Source organism: Folsomia candida, unplaced genomic scaffold (genome assembly GCF_002217175.1).
Source record: "Folsomia candida strain VU population unplaced genomic scaffold, ASM221717v1 Fcan01_Sc001, whole genome shotgun sequence".
NCBI classification, from domain to species: domain Eukaryota; kingdom Metazoa; phylum Arthropoda; class Collembola; order Entomobryomorpha; family Isotomidae; genus Folsomia; species Folsomia candida.
In genome coordinates this window covers 5,938,884-5,959,527 of record NW_019091193.1, presented here as the reverse complement: position 1 = coordinate 5,959,527, position 20,644 = coordinate 5,938,884, and the positions used below count along the sequence as shown (strand labels likewise).

The following is a 20,644-nucleotide window of genomic DNA, read 5'->3' as shown; positions in this document are numbered from 1 at the left end:
GTATGTAGAAGTTAATAACTTTGTATTAGATTCTGTAGTCCAAACTTGATTCAAGATTTCGTTCATACTAGTCTATCAGTCCATGAATTCCTACATACATTACATACTCATATTCGTACATGAGGGCGATAAATTGCTATTTCGTGACAATCTGTGCCGACCAGTAGTCTATGACGATTCAGAAACCATATTGCATGACAAAAAAAGTTATATATTTTGCGGTTGGTCATGTTTTCCCCTAACTTTCACTGTGTAACCACATGAAGAAGTACAAACTCACTCCACGCACTTCTGTATTTCATTTATGACATAGTCGGAAGTATGAATATGATGTGAATAATTGAGGTTGTGGTGCCTATTTTTTTGCTTGACTATGTGTGTAGGATTTTGCTACGTTGATGGAGTTATCGTTTCGTTGAGACACATAGATACATATGTACGCAAGCTTTCAAAATAAATAATTTGCACGTACATACGTGATGCAAAAAAGTATGTGTAAATGTAAATAGAAGTAAATACATATTTATTCTGGGTGATGGCTCTACTATTTTGATACTACCCTTACAGATATTGTTGTAAAGGAATGATGGAAAGCGACATCCATAGCTTTCTCCATTTCATAAAATTATGCATTTGTTCATGCATTTACTTAACTTTCATACAATATAATTTAAGACAGGATTTTTCGTCACCTATGTACAAATATGTAAATTCTTCATCGTGGCCATGTGTAGTTGTTTTAGTTTTATGCATTTAATAAGTGCATATGGTCAAGTTTAAGAACAATTTTCATATATTTCAAAATTCACCAAAATAAACATTTAAAAAACTTTAAACCCACTCGAACTTGAATCCTCTCCTGACCTCGCTAGAGTCAGATCTAAAAGTGACGATACCAGCGCCTTCAATAAGCGTGAGAGAAGGAGGAATAGTTGTTCCACAAAATCTGAAAATAATATATTTCGTAATCTTCAAATTTCATCATTCCTTTTGGAAAGCTTTTCATGAAAATTTTTGCAAATTTTTGCACGACAAAATCCATAAAAATTTTGCCACTCACCTTGACACCTCGATATAATTGTTATCGAACCAATTAAAGATTCGAACAGAGTCGTATGAGCAGTTTCCTTCGAACTCGAGCTCCACAAAGGTGAATCGCAATGTGGGGCGTCCTGGAACCGAGGGGGCGATAACGAACAAGGCATTCTCACTGTTCCTGTAGTTTCCGCCGTCTTCGGGGTATGAATAATTTCCCGCGGTAGCGGTCAGCTCGGTGTACCCGGTCAGAACTGGACCGACGTATGACCCGGATGAGAAATACGTCAAGGAGAATCCTCTCGTAGGACCGTGACCGACACTTAAGGTCACCATGACCAAATCGCTGGTAAGGGTATGATTCTGACCAACGGTTGAGCTAGAAAAGTAATTTTTAGAATTGAGGATCCTGAGGCAATGTGATGCATTAATATTGGGGTTGAGAGATTACAGAATTATAAAGTTTGAGGTGATATAATTAAACAAAAACAAGGGACAATTTGATAAATACACTAATTTTTCCCTTTACATTTTAATTGGTGGTCCAACAACTCCTAACATATACGTGGATACAAATAGTCCATCGTTTTCCCCAAGTCCGGTTGACGTGAGGCTAAACCGTTGACGATTAAGGGGAGGTTTAACAAGCCATATGCATCTCTGGTCAGCTCTGATAGAACCTCCGACCTGAAGGTCGATCTGAGCGGAGGATGCGTCAATTAATCCGCCGCATGTGATAACTGTTAATTAATTAAAAATTAAATGATCACTTTAAGTTTAACTAGTTTAATTAGTTTAATGAATTTAACTAGATAATTCTTTTTCTAGTATCTGTTTTAAATTTTATAATACGATTTCGACAGAATATGACTTGATACTAACGGATCAAAAGCGCACAAAATTTGGATTTGGATTTTTACTTTTTGTAACTGGAGCAGGATCCTCCAGTGTTTGTACGGGTAATTGTGGCGCAGCTACAAAAAATATGATTATAATTAGCGACGCAATCTTAAATACTGTGGAGTTTTAAACTTTACGTAAATCTTAATTTACCTGAAACTGCTATCACTAAAAAGAAGAAAATTAAACTTGTGACGGAATTCATTTTATGAATAAGATTAGAAATTTGAGACTACTTAAATAATTGAGTAATTAAGCAGAATTGAAAGAATGATCAATTTTGGATTGGTGGATCGGTTTATAAATGAGCGTGGGAGTGACGTTGAATTTGATAAGGTAATTGCTTTTCGGTGTCGTCAAGTATTTTGTTGTGATGAATTGAATTGATGACGCAATGGGAGCTAACGTTATACATATGCCATTCGAGTGTTTTACATAGTCGAGAAAATTGAGCATCAAGTGATGTACCTATGTAAGTTGACAGGTTAATGGAGAGAGACTCTCTCCATTAACCAATTGAGACTCTCTGAGAGAGTCTCAATTGGTTGATCCACCGTCACATTATTGGGATTTCGGAACCTTTTGCAGGTTATGGTGAAACCCAGTTTCAATTCGAGTTGTGCATATTTCGCAATTTGTGTTACCTGTTGTGCTTTGTCACATATGTATGAATTTAATTGGTGATTAATTATCTTGATTGCTGACCCGTTACACGGTCGCATCGTTATCAAAGTGAAGAATAAATGCATAGAAAATTCAGAAGTGAATAAGTTACAAACTCGTCAGTATTTAACACATCTTACAGAAGTATATAAAATTAAAGTGAGATCGAGTAACTCATGGATATTTCAGGATATATTTGTATGATTTAACTGTAGTTGATCCTTAATATTCCAAAATTCTTGTCTACATACGTATGTACTTACCTAAATACATGTCGTGGAACCACAGAATTCGAAATAAATTTTGAATATATTGTAATTAAGTATATAATTGCCTTGGGAGAAAAGTTTATGTGATTATTTTCGCCCTATGTAAATAGTACTGCTTCAATGCTTTCTTTCTCGCATTTGATACATTAACTTTTGCAGTTAAATTGCTGATATCATATTTTAAAAGTTAATTTAGACATTATTCTTGGTGAATTTTGTATTCTGGAAAGAACACTTTGTTAGTTTGAAGTAATTTACATGCATGCATTTCCATCGGGTAAGCTATCCACAATCTGCCCGGCTGCAGAGGTTATCACGAGGGTTGTAATGGCTGGATTCAAGGATTATCTCTGGTAGAAGCAACCTTAAAATATACATCAATAAAAACCATGTTATCAAAGCGTTAGAACGAAATTATAGTGATGATTTCTGAATTAAATTTGGAAATTTTGATCAATGTGCATAAATCTGTCAATTATCTATGTAGATAGCTTAAATAGCTACCTTATCAGCTGCCCCACCCACCCAGGCTGGACTCCCTTGAACTCCTGCGTTGTAAAAACATGATTTATCAGCTTCAAACTTTGTGGAAATTTAAAAAATATAAGATAAGTATTTATTACCATGGTTCAGTGACATGACCAAGAAAATCAGAGCGATTGCGATGAATATGTAAACTCGTGCCATTTTTGATGCTAATATGTGTACCAATTTGGTTACCTAACTCGGCGTGTAGATTATCAACAAACTGCTTCTACAAATTAATGATGCTTCCCACATACATTACCTTCCCTTTTATATCTGATCTGTAAAGTCAAGTAGTCCACAAAAATGTAAATCATGACGTCAACGGATCAAAAGTAATCCTAAATAAATTTCAAATTCCCTGGAAAATCTAATACAAGGATTTGATAAAACTCATTTTACCCAAAAGTAAAGTCAGATCTAATCAGTATATTAACCTGTCATAAATACCAAATACTTGTGAATTTATCACACTATGCAGGCTTGCAGATGACACATTGTATACTTTGATTAGCTCAAAGAGTGGCTTTGTATGTAGCTCGAGTGTCTAGCTGATTTACTTAAACATTTCTATCCGAAAATTTATTATGCAATGTGTAAATATGTAGAATTTGGTCATGTATCTCATTTAAATAAAATGCAATATAGAAACTGTCTAACAGATATCCATTACAGTATCACTGGGTTGAATTAACTGCATGAATATATTGAGTATCTAAGCCGATGGATTTACATATGCACTTATTATACGACATACATATTTACATATGTATACATAATCCCCTCTTTAATCAATAATAAATAATTACAGAAAATCCCCAGAAAATCAGACAATGTCAGGTTTTCCAGATATTTATATAGTGGTATTGTGATCCCTGCATTAGTTGGGATTAGGCATTCCACCTAAAACTTTGACACGTGTATGTATGTAGGTATGTATTTGTAAATAATGAGGTGATTCACGCAGTCACTGGGCATTCATGCAGATTCATGCATTTTACAAATTAAAAAGACGACCGTGATCTGAGAAATGTTGCAAAAATTTGTAAGCTAATTTTGTAAAAACTTTTAAGTTTGCAGAATTTACGGGTTTTACGAAGGACAATGTGAATTGCCTCATTACGTTCTATGAATCTATTTATCAGTATTAACCGATATGATTCTTACTAATACTTACATCTATATATGTAAATGTATACATGGTGGGGTTTAATACTATGGAAGTTATTACAGTTTCCATCCTGACAAACAGCGCTGGGAATTAATCGAGATTAAGCAATGTATTGGCATTACAGAGATTAAAATTAAGATTAAGATTAAAAATTTAAACACATTGGTTAATCTCGATTAATTCCCAGCTCTGCTGACAAAGTACTCGGGTGATAAAACACTGCAGCAAAATAATTTGCATCCAGTGCGTGAAAGTTAAGGATGGTCCCACTTACATACGTATTCGTCATATGTACATATGTATTTAATTTAAATATGTACATACAAGCGCAGAAGAGTCACACAAAATATTTGTTTCTTAAAGGACTGATTTCACAATATAGATGTACACAGTATTTTTTCTTATGGTTAGTAAATAAGAAAATCAAAATTATATATTAAGATAAGTCACGACATATTTATTTATTTACAAGATTTACGTGCATATCCCATTTTTTGAATGCATAAAAATTAATGCATCTAAGCATTGTACATCTCATATTTCTTCACTTCGTTCATTTCGCCCATGACTTATCCTTACCAAGAAATTCTTAATGATTACCGCTGCCAAACAAAACGTTCGCTGGTGATGATTAGATACATATTACCAATCCGTTGTAGGCAAAAGATTTATGAAAATATTAACGAAAATCACTGAATGTTGAGATGCTCTCAAGCTAGAAAATATATGAAAGTACCTATGTATTTAGATATTAAAAATAATATTTTACAAGAAGCCAATAAGTACACACAAGTATCTACATACAACCATATTTAATATCTTGTCGGTTAGGATAGGTATCCGAACTTAATGAAATACTTATTTGTCATGCAACGTTTTTCTTTGGTTCCGGCTAATCATCAAGATTACCCCGTCTTAACATCTCTTCTCTGACTGACTCATCCTCGATGAGGTCCACTTATGTAACAACAACATCATATTGATTGCTTGGGCCTACCCTCATTTCATTTCCTTTCCTGAGACTGAGAATATTACAGATATTGCATCTCAAGTTGGTTTAGCTAGTTTACTCAAGTCCGTCAATATCATCATGTCGGACGAACTGGATAATGTTATTAGTTATCCAGAGGCAAGAATGTCTTCATCATTGATCTCCGATGGAAGCGTTGGGGGTGGCGGACATGAAACCCTTGAATTAAATAAACTTTCACCATCTTCACCTTCAAATGTGGGAGACATTGACCTGCAAGGAGGTCGCCGTTTCGGAGCGAAAGGAATTTTAGGGGCGGTGGTGACATGTGCGTTACTGGTCATCCTGATTTTAGTAGTGATTTTCAATGGAGGCAACGAAACTCAACAGGCACCCAATTCGTCTCCACCTACTCCTGTCGATAATCACGCGTTGCAAGTTTTGGATTACACTTCAAACTCTTCACGCACAAGAACGGAACAAATCCATATGACCACGCCTACCATTAAAGCGGCCAGCACGACGAGACAGCCTGTGGCATCTCCCAGTGGCACGAATCCCATAACGACCAGACCACCGTTAAGTACTTTGATAACTGAAATCCCTAAGGGAAAGGTAATCATGACAAATGACGACATGGGTTGCGGAATCGTGGATACAATAACACTGAAATATATTTATGTATGCATGTATGTAAATACTTAGGAATGCGCTAAGTCCATTTCAGTAATAGCATTGCAAAAAAATTGAACCGTTCCCCAGCCCATGAATGACGACATATTTTAAAATTGAAAATTGTTAAGGTCGCTCTAACTGATAACTATTGCTAAAAGGAGGACGAGCATAGCCGTTGCCAAACTTCTACTTGTAAAGCTGTAGCATGGTTGAAATCCTCCATGGGTGTGGATGAGTCATTCGACCCGTGCAGTGACTTTTACCAGGTGAAATTTTTTAAATCGCTCAATAGCATGTGCATATCATAACTGATTGCTTATACATATTCTTGTATTCACTCAAGTATTCTTGTCGTGGATGGATCGTAGAACATGCTGCCAAATTGAAGAAGGAGAAAGCAAATTCAACCAACGTTTTGAGCGAGATTGACCAAGAAAATATAAAACTGGTTACGAAATTGATAGGTAAGTGGATACATATGTATCTAGGTAAATACTTATAGAATCACTATCACTAGGGGCGGAAGTAGGGGGACAGGGGGACATTCCCTCCAGCAAGTTAGTAAAATCGTATCTTATCCATGTTAATAAGTTCATCCTCCTCCTATCCCACAATGCTATGTCCCCCCAACTTCCGCCACCACTGATCACTGCAAGTTTAGAAACAGCATGTTACATATAGTATTTAATATATGAAGTTATACATATTATTGTCATATTTTTACAGAAGGCCTCCGGACCCGATATGGTGCCGAAGGAAAAGCGAAACTATTCTACTCTTCGTGCAACAATAACCCACTTCTCAAGCCGATCATGGATACGTTGATGTCCAAAGCGAAGAGTAATTCTTATAGTGCATCCACTCGCCTAGGGTCTGAATCACTACACAGAATTCGCAACATCAAGACTTGGGGTTGGATGTTCAAGGATTTACTTGAACCTCAATTCCCATTTTTTGATGATGACGCCAGAAAACTTACATTCTTGGTTGGACCAGAACGATCCTACCCCCAAGCGTGCACCAGTTTTACTCGTGAACTCTTTCCCGAAATTCTTGCCAAGCTTTTTATCCTACACCATTACGATATAGATCAAGGTGAAAGTGTGACAGATTTGACGAGCAAAATCTGGAAGACGTTTAAATCAAAGATGGTTGACTCGACAGATTGGATTGACGGTGTCAATTCCAAGTTGAATATTAGCTCAAGTATCGGCAATTTGAGTACGATCGTTGGACTCCTTGGTCACATTATGAACGAAACTGCGATGGATGCCAGATATGAGAATGTATCAATATATGGATACCATTCATCCTTTTTGAACAACTTGAAGCAGCTTCTGCGTATGAGAACTGAGGCGGAGCTGGACATTGAATTAGAACGAAAATTTGACGAGTCTACATCCCGAGCTAATGCATTTTACAATAGTCTTTTGAACAACATCTTTATTCCGGCGGGGATCATCCGAGCGCCAATATTTGATCATGAGTTTCCGGATTTATTAAAATTCTCAAAGTTGGGGAGCACATATGGCCACGAATTGGCACATTCTTTAGATCCATACATTAACGGAATAGGACTGAAAGGCTATTTTTTGAGCCAGAATTATTCTTCAGGAATTTTTGCCAATTTGTGAAATCTTAATTTAATTTGCAGATGAGTCAGGAGTGTTTATTGAATTTCTAAAATCTGTCGTAAACCAACGTACCAGAGACAACTTTGCAGAAAAATGTGCATGCGTTGAAGCGCAGTATAATGTATTTCACGTCCCCCTTCCTCCAGGCTATGAGAACACCACACTCGTCGTAAACGGGACACTCACTTTGAAAGAAAACGTCGCGGACATTATTGGTATGCAGGTTGTATTTGACTCTTTCGTAGAAAATATGGGGTCGTCCGTACCATAAATACCGCCCGGACTGGAAAAGTTTACTTGGCAGCAAATATTCTTCATAGCAAGTGCTCAAGTATGTATAAATCGCACTAATTTTTTAATTCAGCATATTTGTATACCGTCGTATTTATTTCCGAATAGGAGAAATGTCACTCTTATGTAAACGATGAGATGGAGATGCTTCTTTTGAAGGAACAGGTAGAAAAAGACCCCCACAGTCCTAGCTCAATCCGGGTCCTTGGTACTTTCAGCAACAATGACGAGTTTGCAAAAGCGTTTAACTGTCCGGTAGGATCACGATATAATCCAGAAAAGAAGTGCAGATTCTTTGTGCCCACTGCGTTTTAATGCGGATTGGTAAAACGAAAAATTTTCAGATACTGCTCGCCACCACTGCAGATATTTAATTGATTAATAAGTTGTTTTCGAAATTTGTCAATTTCAATTAGCCAAATTTTGCTTACGTTGAAATGTAATATATGTAACGCGTGGTTTATGTTTTGTACATAATTTTTTGCCTTTTATATTCAGAAGACCTTTGTTTGGAATAGTTTGGATTTTTACGTTGGGAATTTTTTAATAAAAACAATATACATATTTCTGTACATATCCATCAGGTTAATTTTTGTACGTATTTTACTGGCAAGCTGTATATCTATTTATGTATTAAGTGTCATCAAAATTGTCCACCTTCACCATGTCATCTCAAATCATCTTATCATCATCGAAGTCATCTTTTTGCAATCCAATCCTTGCCTTATAAATCTTTAAGCATAATAAAAGTTCACACACACAACATTGCATAAAACATGTATAAAAATTCTGTGCATAAGATTGCTGATTTTTACGTTGGAAGATTGTTGACGTTCACGTGTAAGGTGCGTATATACAAATGATTCACAAATTCACACACATACCTAGTCAGGTACGAAATTCTTTGATAAACGTTTTTTACTACAGAAAAATAACGGGTAAGAATTTTTAATTACAATTTTTCACATGGATGCATAATAAACCTGTGTATAACATAAAAATACTAAATATCCAAATTTCCTCTTCTGGAGCACACAAACTTACAAAATCTGATGGTAAACCGATCGCCTGGATTACGCACGGTTTCCCGTGGAAACTTATCACAAGCCTTGCGTAAATTTAACAAGGAAAATTAAAGAATTTGCACTAAGTAAAAATCATACATACCCCTGGCAAATAGAAAACGTCGAAGATCTCATCCCCCTAAGTCTGTGATGGTTTGGATTTGAATTAATCTGCCGGAGGAAGCGAAACCCTGCTTTTCTCTAGAAAGGGTTACAGCGCAAGCCAAGAATTACATTACCAAAGTTGCCAAACTTAGTGTAAAACCTTTGAAGTCCGGCCTATTGAAAAATAAAAACTGAATTTCTTAAAAGGTCACGGCTCAGCCATATGGTGCAAAAATTGTCCAAAATTGACTATGAGCTCATTTCATCGATTTAATTTGGTCACAAAAATGCCATCGGTAATAGCAGACCTTAATCATCTGGATTTTGACTTGGGGCGTAAAATTGAGACCATGGCCTGCTCTAAAACTTCCACTGGTGCAGAAGTTCTCAAATTTTGCTTCTCAACGCTTGTGACCATTTTCCGGTAGAAACCGCGCGTGCTCCAAGCGACCGGCCGTCCATCAGATTTCTCAAGCGTGTGTACTCCAGGAGAGGAAATTTGGAAAGGTAGTATTTTTATATTATACACAGGTATATTATGCATCCATATGGGAAATTTTAATTAAAAATTCTTACCCGTTATTTTTCTGCAGTAAAAAATGTTTATCAAAGAATTTCGTACCCGACTAGGTATTTGCCCCACATTCGCTTAATGACCTTTCCTTGGACTTTGCCACTTAAATCTAAACTGATATTATTTTTACAATGCCAGCAACCCCGTTCTCAGAGACTGAGGACGCGTGTGAATAAACATATTTATGCATGTATTAATAAGATGTATATGTGCATGTGTAAGGTGCGTATTTATGTATGTACATGTGCATACATGAATACGCACCTTACACACAATTTCAACAATCTTCCAACAACAAAGTCAATATGCAGCATAGATTATGCAATGCTTTGGTATTTTCTGGTTTTCTAAATATTATTTACCATATAGTGTGTTCCTTCCTTTGACTAATTCGATAAATTTGCGTCATTCATAATATCTATACAGCAACTTCCTTCCTCACTTACGATCAGTATGTAAGATGTAATTATTAAATCTCACATACTGATAATTTCAGTGCGGGAGTATAATTTTATATTTAATCTGGTAGTGCATTAATATTAGTAACAATTTGTGACTCGCAAATCATTTCTTCTTGAGGTATTGCATTTTGTTGTATTGTTGTGTTGACTTATATAGAAAAATGTATGAAAAATGCTAAATTCACTGCTTTAGATACATATGCACTGAAGAAATTTGTTTATTACGTAGATAAAATTCGTTATTTATCTCACTATTACTATTGCTCATGTTTTTTAATGCGTCCTGTGTAATTTCATTGGAATAGTGAGCGTATGTACCTACTTATCTCACTTTACGTAAATTATAATATACAACATGTAGAATATGTATTAAAGTTGCATATGTAGGTATGTACGAAGTACAGTTAGTAACAGCCATGTGAACGCTCCCACCTGCACCTGGATCAATCCATTTATCAATTTCACTCAAAACAATTACCTCCCAAATGGAGGTAATGGATTGGTGATCTTTCCGATTAGGGGCCGTCCATAAATTACGTAACCCCCCTCCCCCCTCGTAACGGCATCGTAACGCTTCTCGACTACCCCCCTCCCCCTTCGTAACGTAACGTAAATTTGATTTCACCGCAGGTAATTTCTTTAACAGTAACAGTAACAGTAACAGTCTTGCAAAATTTTCATTTGTTCCAGGTTGTGTAGACAAATGTCGCTTTTATTGCTTCTATTTCTTTTAAATTGCTAGATAAATTAGAATTTTGTGAATTTCTTGTTCAAGAACAACGAAATCATATTCGACAAGAAATGGAAATTGTAAATCTTACAGGTCTCTCAACGTTTACCAAGACTCACAATGGAACCTTTTGTCAAGTTGCACCCGGAAAACTATCGTACGACCATTAATAGATGAGTACAATTCTTGACAACCATCATGCCTCCTAAGTGACCTGGTTGGGGCTCAGGTGATCGGCAAATTCCGATCAAATTCTCATCTTAAAGGTAAGGCTCAATTAATCGTGAAACTTACGTCACACCATCGCCCTCCGAGGTCACTGTGGAGGAATGATGGTTTACAAGTAGGCAAGAATTTTGCTCTTCTTTTAATGTGAGCACCATAATGAAAAACGTATTTACATGCGTACACTGAAACCTGTTACGTAACAAATTTGTTATACCCCCCCTCCCCCTACATAACAATTCGTAACGCTCTTCCCATGACCCCCCCTCCCCCCCTCTTGCGTTACGTAATTTATGGACGGCCCCTTACGAGGTTGCAAATTTCAAAGTTGAAATTGAACCCATAATCAGGACCAGATTTGCCCAGTTTCATTCCAACCTTCAAACCATCACGTCTCTCCCTCGTTTACAATGGAAATTGCGAAATTTCCAACACTGGTTGAAAGTAGTTTTTATATACATTTCTACGTATGTCATATACGGTATATGCATAATTATCAACCTGAGCGTGTGTACGTAATGACGTGCTTGCATACATACATACGCGCATATGTGCATATTAACAAATATTTTGCCATAAAGTGATACTTTTATGAGAGAAAATTTTCTATTGAGTTTCAATCAGATGTGGTTATTCATATATGCGTATCATATAAATACATATAAATTCATGTACTTATTTAAACACGTGTTGTGAATTGTGAAAATTAATACTGATGTACTTATCTATGAAGGTATCTGAGAGTAAGTATTAAAAATAAGTATGTACAATTTACAATAAAGAATATGCAAAATGTATGTAGACATGTATGTAATATAAGTGCACTTGCACTCATTAATTGATTATGCATGTTCGTTATAGTTTATTTACTTTTTTAAATTAGTCTTTTTTACATATTTACTTAATTCGTTCCAATCATGTCTTTCCATGTTTTTTCATGGCCAACGATAAGGATTCCTCATATGTCGGTGGAGCACAATAAGTTTCTTCCATTACCAAAATACAGTCACAATTTCCACGCTTCCCATTAGAATTTGCGAGCATAAAGGAATCATAATCTGGAAGTTGAGTCCCCTGCGAGGCGATGACGCTGACTTGAGCGCTATTTTTATGCTCACGTATTTCTTCTTCTGAGCTAGTAACTCCAAAATTTGAAGTTTCCTTTGGATCATTTCCCTTAATCCAGACAACCCACTATGTCAAATAAATAATCAATTTAGTACTTTGACATAAGTAATTGTGTAAATAATTAAATGATTTTTATAGTTATTACATTGATATAGAGTGCGAAACAAATAATGAAAGCAAGGGCGGATGCACAAACTATGAAGGTAAGTTCCACCATGATAAATTACTTTGTTAGGCGTTTGAATTAAATATTTTAGGTCCGCACAGCTGGCTAGACTGAAGTCGAGTAAATATCATTAACCGTCTAAAACGTATTGTGTGATAAGTGAGAACAAGAGCATACATATATTCTCCATTTGTGGAAATAGGTACGTACACGTTTCGGGTAAATAAGTCCAGATATATAGATACGCGTGGAGATAAGCGTTCATCATGTACATATGTAGATATGTATGTATGTATGCATAAATTTCCAATTACTTATTAGATATGTCGTGGTGGTTATCGGTTAATATATGTATATCTGGATCATTTTATTAATCGCATGGACCCGAAACTAATTTTTTGCAGACTACACAAGTGTGTGACACTTTTAACTTTGTAATTTGGACATTTTGAACTTTGTGATTAATATCTCAAATATAAAGTGAATGGATTTCTGTGTCGAACTCATTTTTCGCCAAGTTATCACGATTTTTACGAACCGCGATCAAGTTGGAGTGACCGATTTCACAGCTGTATGTTCATAAATACTCTTCATTAATTCTCCGGTATTAATGGATGACGACAAAGTTTAAGTGCTTACTCAAAGTGCACACGTATGTGATTAACAGGGTTAGAAGGACCGTTAATTTGTTTTCATAAATGGACTGAGAAACTTGAATTAAATTTCTTTCGCGAAAAGTGATAAACTTGCTATCTTATAATGGGATAGTCTATTATTAGATTTAAAATGCATGACAATTTAAATCTATGTACTTAATTGCATGATACAAGTGTCAGCTTCATTGTTTAACTCGAGTTGCATGCGATAAAGTAAACAAGCTTTGTATTTATGATTATGCGATCATTCATTTGACAAGAGAAATTAATTATTTCATCCTCGCTATAATTATTAATGACAACAGCGGTCAGACTTATTAACTAAAATGGTTTAGCATAAAATAAATGTGCATCATTTTCGACAATGCCCATGGCAATTATTATATCATCAGTCTTATCCGACATTAGTTAAAGGACAGACAAATACATCCATAATTGCTAACATAAATTCGGTATAAGTGCAACTCTAATCAATACCAGTTACATAAAGCTTGGAATGAGGTGTCATATCTGCATATACTGATTATTGTCTATAAACAATGTAAAAATGTACCAAATTGTACCCGCACAAATAAGTAAATAGTACTTACTGAATAATGTATCATGGGGGGTGACACCTTCGTAAGCCACTGAATTTGATTCATTTATCAATGTCACCTTCAAAACAATGCTCACAAACCGTAATCATTTACGATTACAAGGCTCCAAGCTAAAATTAAACCGAATATCCAGGCCAGATTTTTGGCCAGTTTCACTCCAGCCCTCAAACAAACCCATCTCTCCCAATGAAACATATCCTCCTTCTCGTCCTGGTGACCCAGGTCACTTTCTGCCTCTCAGGCAGGGTTGACCCTCTTCTTCAACAATCCGTGAAATCTGGCCATGTCACTGAAGCCATTCTCCAACTGCCACAAATTATCCAGCAAGTCAAGTCCTCTCCGGTCCTTGCATCCCTCACCGGCGATGCCCGTGTATCCACCCTCATCACCATGCTGAAAGGATTAACGTCCGCCGCCCAGGCCCCATATTTACCGCAACTTGAAGCCCTAGGTTTAACATATGAGCAATATTGGGCGTCAAACATCATCCTGGTCAAAGGTCTGACGCCAGAAGCCTTATTCTATCTGGGCGATCTGGGAGGTGATTATGAACTCCGAGTACAAAAAACTGTCTCAATCTCCCCCGCCACCAAAGTCCATGAAGAGATCGTCCCTTCCCACAAGCAGGGGATCATTCAATGGGGCGTGAATCAAATCCGGGCCCCTGCAGCATGGAACGTTACTCGCGGTGAGGGCACAGTCGCCTGCGTCATCGATACGGGTGTCCATTTACCACATATCGCGCTTTCGTCAAATTACGCGGGCGGATGGGCGGACCCCTACTATTCCACGATGGGGCCGACGGACAATCATGGACATGGAACTCACTGCATGGGAACTATCCTCGGTATCGTGAATGGCGTCGGTGTTGCCCCTGGCGCCCAGTGGATCGCGTGTCGAGGCCTGGACAATGAAGGATCCGGTACCGAAGCGGCACTAACGACGTGCGCTCAATTCGTTTTGACGAATGATCCTCGTCCAAACGTCGTGAGCTGCTCGTGGGGCGGGGGAAGTGATGACGGATGGTATGGAAGTCAAGTCGCTGCGTGGCGTTTGGCCAATATCATACCGGTTTTCGCCATCGGAAATTCTGGGGCAGCGTGCAGAACGGGAAATTCTCCGGGGGATCAACCCGACCTGATTGGCGTGGGAGCGACGACTACGCTGGACGCCATGGCAACGTTTTCTTCCCGAGGTGCGGCCGGTCCAATGGGAATGTTGAAACCGGATTTTTCTGCTCCTGGAGAGAACATCTTGTCGTGTGGGACGGCGATTAATAATTATGTCACGATGAGTGGGACCTCCATGGCGACCCCGCACGTGTAAATGGCAAATTTTTGTTAGACATATTTTAATTTATACTCAGATAAAAAATTTGCATGATTAATTTGTATTTTTATAGTGCTGGAGCGATTTGTCTGATTTTATCTGCGAACAGCTCAATGACATATGACGAAGTTTACGACCTGTTGGGAGAGTCCGCGGCGAGACCGTATGTTACTCCGGCCGATAAGAATTGTGGTCTGTATGGGGGTGATTATCCGAATAATGCGTTCGGTAAGTGGGGAAAATTTTCAAGTTAAAAGAATGGTTTGTAATAAGGTTTGTATTTGTATATTTGTTGTTATTTTTAGGTTGGGGACGAATTGATGTGGGACGAGCCCTTGGTAAATAATCATTGTCGGCATGACATGATGTACATATTTTAAAATTTGATGAATGGAAACCCGAATTCGTTTAATTAATTTAAAACTGAACTCGAATGTAATCCAATTTTAAAGCGTAGAAAATTTAAAATGATTAAATAAATTTGAATCAATAAACTTGAAAATTTGAAATGTACTCTCCTCTATTTGTTATTAGCTATGCATAAATCTATATTAATAACAATGTCTTGTTTTACTGAGGTATGATTAACTATGCACGAAAATTTATCGCCTATACATGATGACAAAAAGAATGCATCAAACAAAAAGAATAGCACACATCACAGTCATGCTTTAATGAAAATAATACATAATTATAATGAAAATAACCAGTTATTTTTTACCATTTCAATATATATGTACATACATCATCCATCTGCCGATCAACCACTTTTACCCTCCGCAGTACATACATATGTACATATACATCCGCACATATATCAAGAGATGAAAAATGTCCACGCTTCGATTTCTATTTCATAAAACGCTAAATAGCAACTAAACTACTTTCTAATATCGTATAACAACTTTGACATGTCTGTGCATTCACGTGGTGATACTGAGGTGACACTTCAATTGACAAGTTCAAGATGAAGTTGACACGTTATTTATACTCTCTTTTCGTATTTCTTTCCTATCAGGGTAAAATAGTTGTAAATTGTTGGCTACAATTTCAAGAATCTGTCCCACAAATTTCCAAAAATAACTGTGGCTTCGATGTAAACAATATATGTGGTGATCAGCTATTACTTGATGTAGACGAACGAGCCAAGTTAGGCCAAGCCTTAGAGGATGAACCGTTCTCAAAATTCAGGGAACAATCCCGGATTAGAAATTTATCCGATGGTTTCGAAAGCTACAGTGGATTTCTCACCGTGAATAAAAAATATAATTCTAACCTGTTCTTCTGGTTTGTCCCGGCCGCGGTAACACTATATTTATAAATTTCCGATTTTTTAAAGAATTTTCCTTAAAAGCGGTACATACATAAAACTATTCAGGTCAAGCCGGAAACAGCGCCGGTAATTTTATGGTTAAACGGAGGTCCCGGGACGTCTTCTTTGTTCGGACTTTTTGTCGAACATGGTCCACTATTAGTTGGCAAGGGTGGAATCTTGCAAAACAGGGAGTACGCCTGGACAAGGACGCACTCCATAATTTACATGGACTCTCCAGTCGGGACAGGTGACGCGTTATGTTTAAAGTTTGTCAATTTTTGTCACCATTTGAAGGTTAAGTTTGAATTCTGAAGGGTTCAGCTTCACCGACGATTCAAAAGGATACGGAAAAAATCAAGGGGACATCAGTCAAAATTTGTACACCGCGATGCGGCTGTTTTATCAAATATTTCCAGAATTTTTGCAAAGAGATTTTTACATAGCGGGAGAATCTTATGCAGGTGAGGACTACATAAAAAACTTAAGCAATTGACTGAAATAGAGGTCAACACCGACAAATTTTGGGGCGACGGCGTGGCAAATTTTTGTGATTTTTCCGCGGTGTCCTAATGTTGAAGGAATAGAAAATCTAAGATATTCCTAGGCGGCGTCGACGACGTGCAAACTGCTATCGGCGGGCTTACGATCGGCGGTGTTGACCTCTGATACAAAATTCGCATATCTAATAAAAATTGTTTTAATGATTTTAAGGGAAATACATTCCATCCTTGGGAGTAAAAATTCATGCGGAGAACATCGGAAAGAAGAAGGCTGATAAAATAAGGTTGAAAGGCGTAATGATTGGGTCTGGATATTTCGACCCTTACACGCAAAACGAATATGGAGATTTTCTCTACAATCTGGGGCTAATTGATGGTGCGCAGAGGGATATTTTTCTCCAGGAGGAGGCTACTGTTAAGGATTTAATTGAAGGGGAGGAGTGGGTTGAGGCGACAGCGGTAACCCATTTTCTCTTAGAAATATTTCTAAGTACAATATTTTAATTGGAAATTTTTGTAGTCCTATGCTTTAGGGAAAATTGAATCTATATATATTTGAAGATAGGGCAGCAATATTTACGAAAAGATATTATTTTTGAAAACCAGTAGACATAAAAAATTCTGAAATTGAAATTTTTTAGTATCTGCTTATAAAAGCTGGAGAACACTAAATAATGTGATTTGTTACGATTCTGATTTCCAGGCTGTGGAAAGATTAATTGTTGGCGATGGTGAGATTGAATCCCACTTTCAAAACATGACCGGTTTCACGGACTACTTCAACATGTTACAACCCGTCAGAAGAAAGGAAACTGGAAATTATATCGATTTCGTTAATAATATCGACGTTCGGCGAGCTATTCACGTAGGAAATCAGCCATTTACGAGAAGGTGGGAATAATTCATATTAAAAAATTGTCAATTTTTTAAAGTCGAATACTGAAAAAAATTATGCTTTACTCATTTTAGTATCGACATGTTGGACAGCATGCGGGAGGATATTAGCAAATCTGTGAAACCGTCGGTAGAAACGTTGCTTCAGGAAAATTATCGCGTCCTTTTCTACGCCTCCCAGTTGGACGTTGTCGTTCCCCAAACGGGCATTCAGAAGTTCATATCCACGCTGGATTGGGCAGGGAGTGACGCCATGGAAAATGCACCTCGTCGAGTATGGCTTGTCAACGGCATGATAGCAGGATACACGAAATTTGCGAGAAATTTCGCCTTCGTCTTACTTCGAAGTGCCGGTCATCTCGCGGCTGTTGATCAACCGATTGTTATGTATGATTTGATGCATAGATTTACTAGGGGTCTTCCGTTTTGAGGAATTATATATGTAAATTATTGTAATCATTGGTGTGTATTAAATAAGGTTCCATGATTTAAAATTATCAGTTTATGCACGGTGAAAGTAAGCAAGGAAAGTATTTATTTAACAAAAATTAGTATTCCTTCACAGTAAAAGATATAAATTATGCGTAGTTCAAATGCATACTTACTTAAATTTTAATTAAACATTTACCTATAAGAGATAATTTAAACAGAAATACAAATTTCTCTATTAACACTGTAACAAAATATGATGCTGATTATGTCTAAATTGAGATTTTGTTTGCAATTTGTTTTAAGCGTTTCAAAGAATTAGTTGCTCTCCATGTGCATGGTACTTTAAATTTTCCCGCCTTCTTGAACCACCCATAAATCTTACAAGCATACCTATTTGTCTTCTCAACTTCTCCACAAAATACAACCAAACCAATCAAACATCCCGCCAACGTATACACTAGAACGTACCCCACCGCCCCACCCAACCCCAGCCGTAGCACCCCACTTGGTGCCTCTCTCTCCCCATAAAGTTGCGACCTGTACATATTTCTCACCTTGTTGATCCATCTGGGAGAAAGTGACGTTTAAAAGGAGAGCAAGGATTTGCCACTGGATGTATTTTGGGACACATTTTTTCTCTAGGATGAAATTTTTAGCACAGTTTTGAGTCAGTGGATTTTTTTGGTAGTCTTCTAAAGTGATTGGGAGATGGGCTAGGGCTGTGATTAGGGCGGGAGACTTGAATCCGTTAGAAACTAGGCGCACGTGGGTGGAACTGATGGATTTTGTGGTGATTTTTATAGGGTGAAATCTTTCCTTAGGTGGGCATGTGTAGCACATGAGGGAGTTGTAATTTAGTCCCAGGATAACCATGGGGTTGCGAAATGGGAGGCTGTAAGAATTTCTTAGATTATGTAGAAACTGAAAAAGATTATTTGTTAACGGGTAAAGTAGGACAATGGAATTTTTATCTGGAAAATATAGTTTTTCGAGGATATGAGTATGTGTGGCTTGAGTTAAAATGATGGATAATGAATTTGCAGCGCAGTGAAGAATTTTCCGCGTTATAAATAATTTGGTTAAACTGCCTTCTTCATGGTCGCCAATTGTTGTGAGAGAATTTGATGCAGTTGCAGAGTTGGATATGGAAATTGAAATCGTGTGAGTAAAAACTAGCTTGATGAATTTTGTAGAATCAATTATACCGTTTACGTGATAATCTTCATGGAAAATCAGTATATTTGCTGAGCAAAAAGTACTGATTTGCGAAGAATCAAGACTTGACTGTATAATCTGTCTCAGGTAACTGGACTCAGTTTCTAGTTGCAAAGATAATGTGAATGGTAACAAAATTGTGGATATTATTATATTTTCAAATTTCATTATGAATGATAGATTTGTAGGAAAAGGTTAACAGTAAATAATAACAGAAGCATTTATTTGTTAGTATAAACACTAGCCTTGAATTCATTTCCGAATTAAACCAGTTACCCCGATGACATTAATAAATACGTACATACTTTACAAATATCTACTAAATTGCGATGTAATTTTTTACAGATTGCTATCTAGGTTTTAACAAAAATTTGGGTACATAACCGTACCCAGCCAAGGATTTAGTCTAGATTACATTATTCGAATATCGTATCAGATGTATCATCACATGTATTTGCATGTAGTTCTCGTTTACATAACGGTGTACAAAATTATACGTTTGGACTTTGGATAAATTCTTTATCTGAAAACAATCTTTAATCTTTGTAACTTTTCATGAGAAAGGTTGCCTTGCATGGATACAAATATAAACATCTGAATTACTGTATTTTTAATGGAAAACAGAAGTGTATGTAATGGGCATACACATTTATAAAATTATTGTGTGTGGTGCCATAATGCCGCTAAATGATGACACTTATCGATGGTTTTGAGCATGAAGGCTTCTTTACATATGCTTTCTGGAATTTTAAAATCAATTGCTAAAAATATCAGTTGAACTATTCCTTCATGCAAAAAAGGCGATACCGATCAAACTTTTTTGGACAAGCGTTGTATACATGTATCACACTGTGTCATAACCTTTTGTTTTTAAAGTAACAATTGTTAAATTATATATAGCACGGCACATTTAAATAGAATGTCATATGAGCGTAAGTAATGTTTTATGTACATATTTGGCATAGCCTGTACATAGCCCTACATATCTGTATATCTGTCTAGCAAATGAAATATTTATTAATTATTTAAAGGATATGGATTTAAATATTTTTCTTCATGTAGATAATCAACAAAGGAATTAACTCTAGTCCCTCTTACGCAATTACGTCATCTACCCC

General features: G+C 36.8%; 5 protein-coding genes across 5 annotated transcripts; 3 read left to right on the top strand and 2 right to left on the bottom strand.

Annotated features, from left to right (window-relative positions):
* Positions 1-742: 742 nt before the first annotated feature.
* LOC110846561 (cubilin) lies at positions 743-2,246 on the bottom strand. Its single transcript, XM_022093361.2, has 5 exons — positions 2,089-2,246; positions 1,956-2,009; positions 1,565-1,775; positions 1,061-1,414; positions 743-946 (listed from the first exon to the last, which is right to left on the bottom strand). The coding sequence occupies exons 1-5, from the start codon at positions 2,138-2,140 to the stop codon at positions 832-834; spliced, it is 786 nt and encodes a 261-aa protein (XP_021949053.1). The 5' UTR covers positions 2,141-2,246; the 3' UTR covers positions 743-831.
* Positions 2,247-6,763: 4,517 nt separating this feature from the next.
* LOC110860142 (neprilysin-2) lies at positions 6,764-8,657 on the top strand. The gene is made up of 2 exons (XM_035852208.1): positions 6,764-8,173; positions 8,242-8,657. The coding sequence occupies exon 1, from the start codon at positions 7,021-7,023 to the stop codon at positions 7,840-7,842; it is 822 nt and encodes a 273-aa protein (XP_035708101.1). The 5' UTR covers positions 6,764-7,020; the 3' UTR covers positions 7,843-8,173; positions 8,242-8,657.
* Positions 8,658-12,137: 3,480 nt separating this feature from the next.
* LOC110846589 lies at positions 12,138-12,701 on the bottom strand. Its single transcript, XM_022093398.2, has 2 exons — positions 12,566-12,701; positions 12,138-12,486 (listed from the first exon to the last, which is right to left on the bottom strand). The coding sequence occupies exons 1-2, from the start codon at positions 12,635-12,637 to the stop codon at positions 12,208-12,210; spliced, it is 351 nt and encodes a 116-aa protein (XP_021949090.1). The 5' UTR covers positions 12,638-12,701; the 3' UTR covers positions 12,138-12,207.
* Positions 12,702-13,968: 1,267 nt separating this feature from the next.
* LOC110846554 (bacillopeptidase F) lies at positions 13,969-15,683 on the top strand. The gene is made up of 3 exons (XM_022093349.2): positions 13,969-15,163; positions 15,244-15,398; positions 15,476-15,683. The coding sequence occupies exons 1-3, from the start codon at positions 14,028-14,030 to the stop codon at positions 15,514-15,516; spliced, it is 1,332 nt and encodes a 443-aa protein (XP_021949041.1). The 5' UTR covers positions 13,969-14,027; the 3' UTR covers positions 15,517-15,683.
* Positions 15,684-16,101: 418 nt separating this feature from the next.
* On the top strand, positions 16,102-18,565 carry LOC110860040 (venom serine carboxypeptidase). The gene is made up of 6 exons (XM_035852191.1): positions 16,102-16,473; positions 16,549-16,732; positions 16,800-16,946; positions 17,197-17,444; positions 17,689-17,876; positions 17,955-18,565. Exons 1-6 carry the CDS (start codon positions 16,138-16,140, stop codon positions 18,307-18,309), a joined length of 1,458 nt encoding a protein of 485 aa, XP_035708084.1. The 5' UTR covers positions 16,102-16,137; the 3' UTR covers positions 18,310-18,565.
* Positions 18,566-20,644: the final 2,079 nt, after the last annotated feature.

Coding starts and splice junctions, on each gene's coding strand:
- LOC110860040 (XM_035852191.1), top strand. CDS start 16,138: ATGAAGTTGACACGTTATTTATACTCTCTTTTCGTATTTCTTTCCTAT. Junction 16,947..17,196: donor AGCGGGAGAATCTTATGCAG/GTGAGGACTACA, acceptor AATGATTTTAAG/GGAAATACATTCCATCCTTG. Junction 17,877..17,954: donor AATCAGCCATTTACGAGAAG/GTGGGAATAATT, acceptor TACTCATTTTAG/TATCGACATGTTGGACAGCA.
- LOC110860142 (XM_035852208.1), top strand. CDS start 7,021: ATGGATACGTTGATGTCCAAAGCGAAGAGTAATTCTTATAGTGCATCC.
- LOC110846561 (XM_022093361.2), bottom strand. CDS start 2,140: ATGAATTCCGTCACAAGTTTAATTTTCTTCTTTTTAGTGATAGCAGTT. Junction 2,010..2,088: donor TTTAGTGATAGCAGTTTCAG/GTAAATTAAGAT, acceptor TATTTTTTGTAG/CTGCGCCACAATTACCCGTA. Junction 947..1,060: donor AATTATATCGAGGTGTCAAG/GTGAGTGGCAAA, acceptor TATTATTTTCAG/ATTTTGTGGAACAACTATTC.
- LOC110846554 (XM_022093349.2), top strand. CDS start 14,028: ATGAAACATATCCTCCTTCTCGTCCTGGTGACCCAGGTCACTTTCTGC. Junction 15,164..15,243: donor TCCATGGCGACCCCGCACGT/GTAAATGGCAAA, acceptor GTATTTTTATAG/TGCTGGAGCGATTTGTCTGA. Junction 15,399..15,475: donor TTATCCGAATAATGCGTTCG/GTAAGTGGGGAA, acceptor TGTTATTTTTAG/GTTGGGGACGAATTGATGTG.
- LOC110846589 (XM_022093398.2), bottom strand. CDS start 12,637: ATGGTGGAACTTACCTTCATAGTTTGTGCATCCGCCCTTGCTTTCATT. Junction 12,487..12,565: donor GTTTCGCACTCTATATCAAT/GTAATAACTATA, acceptor TATTTGACATAG/TGGGTTGTCTGGATTAAGGG.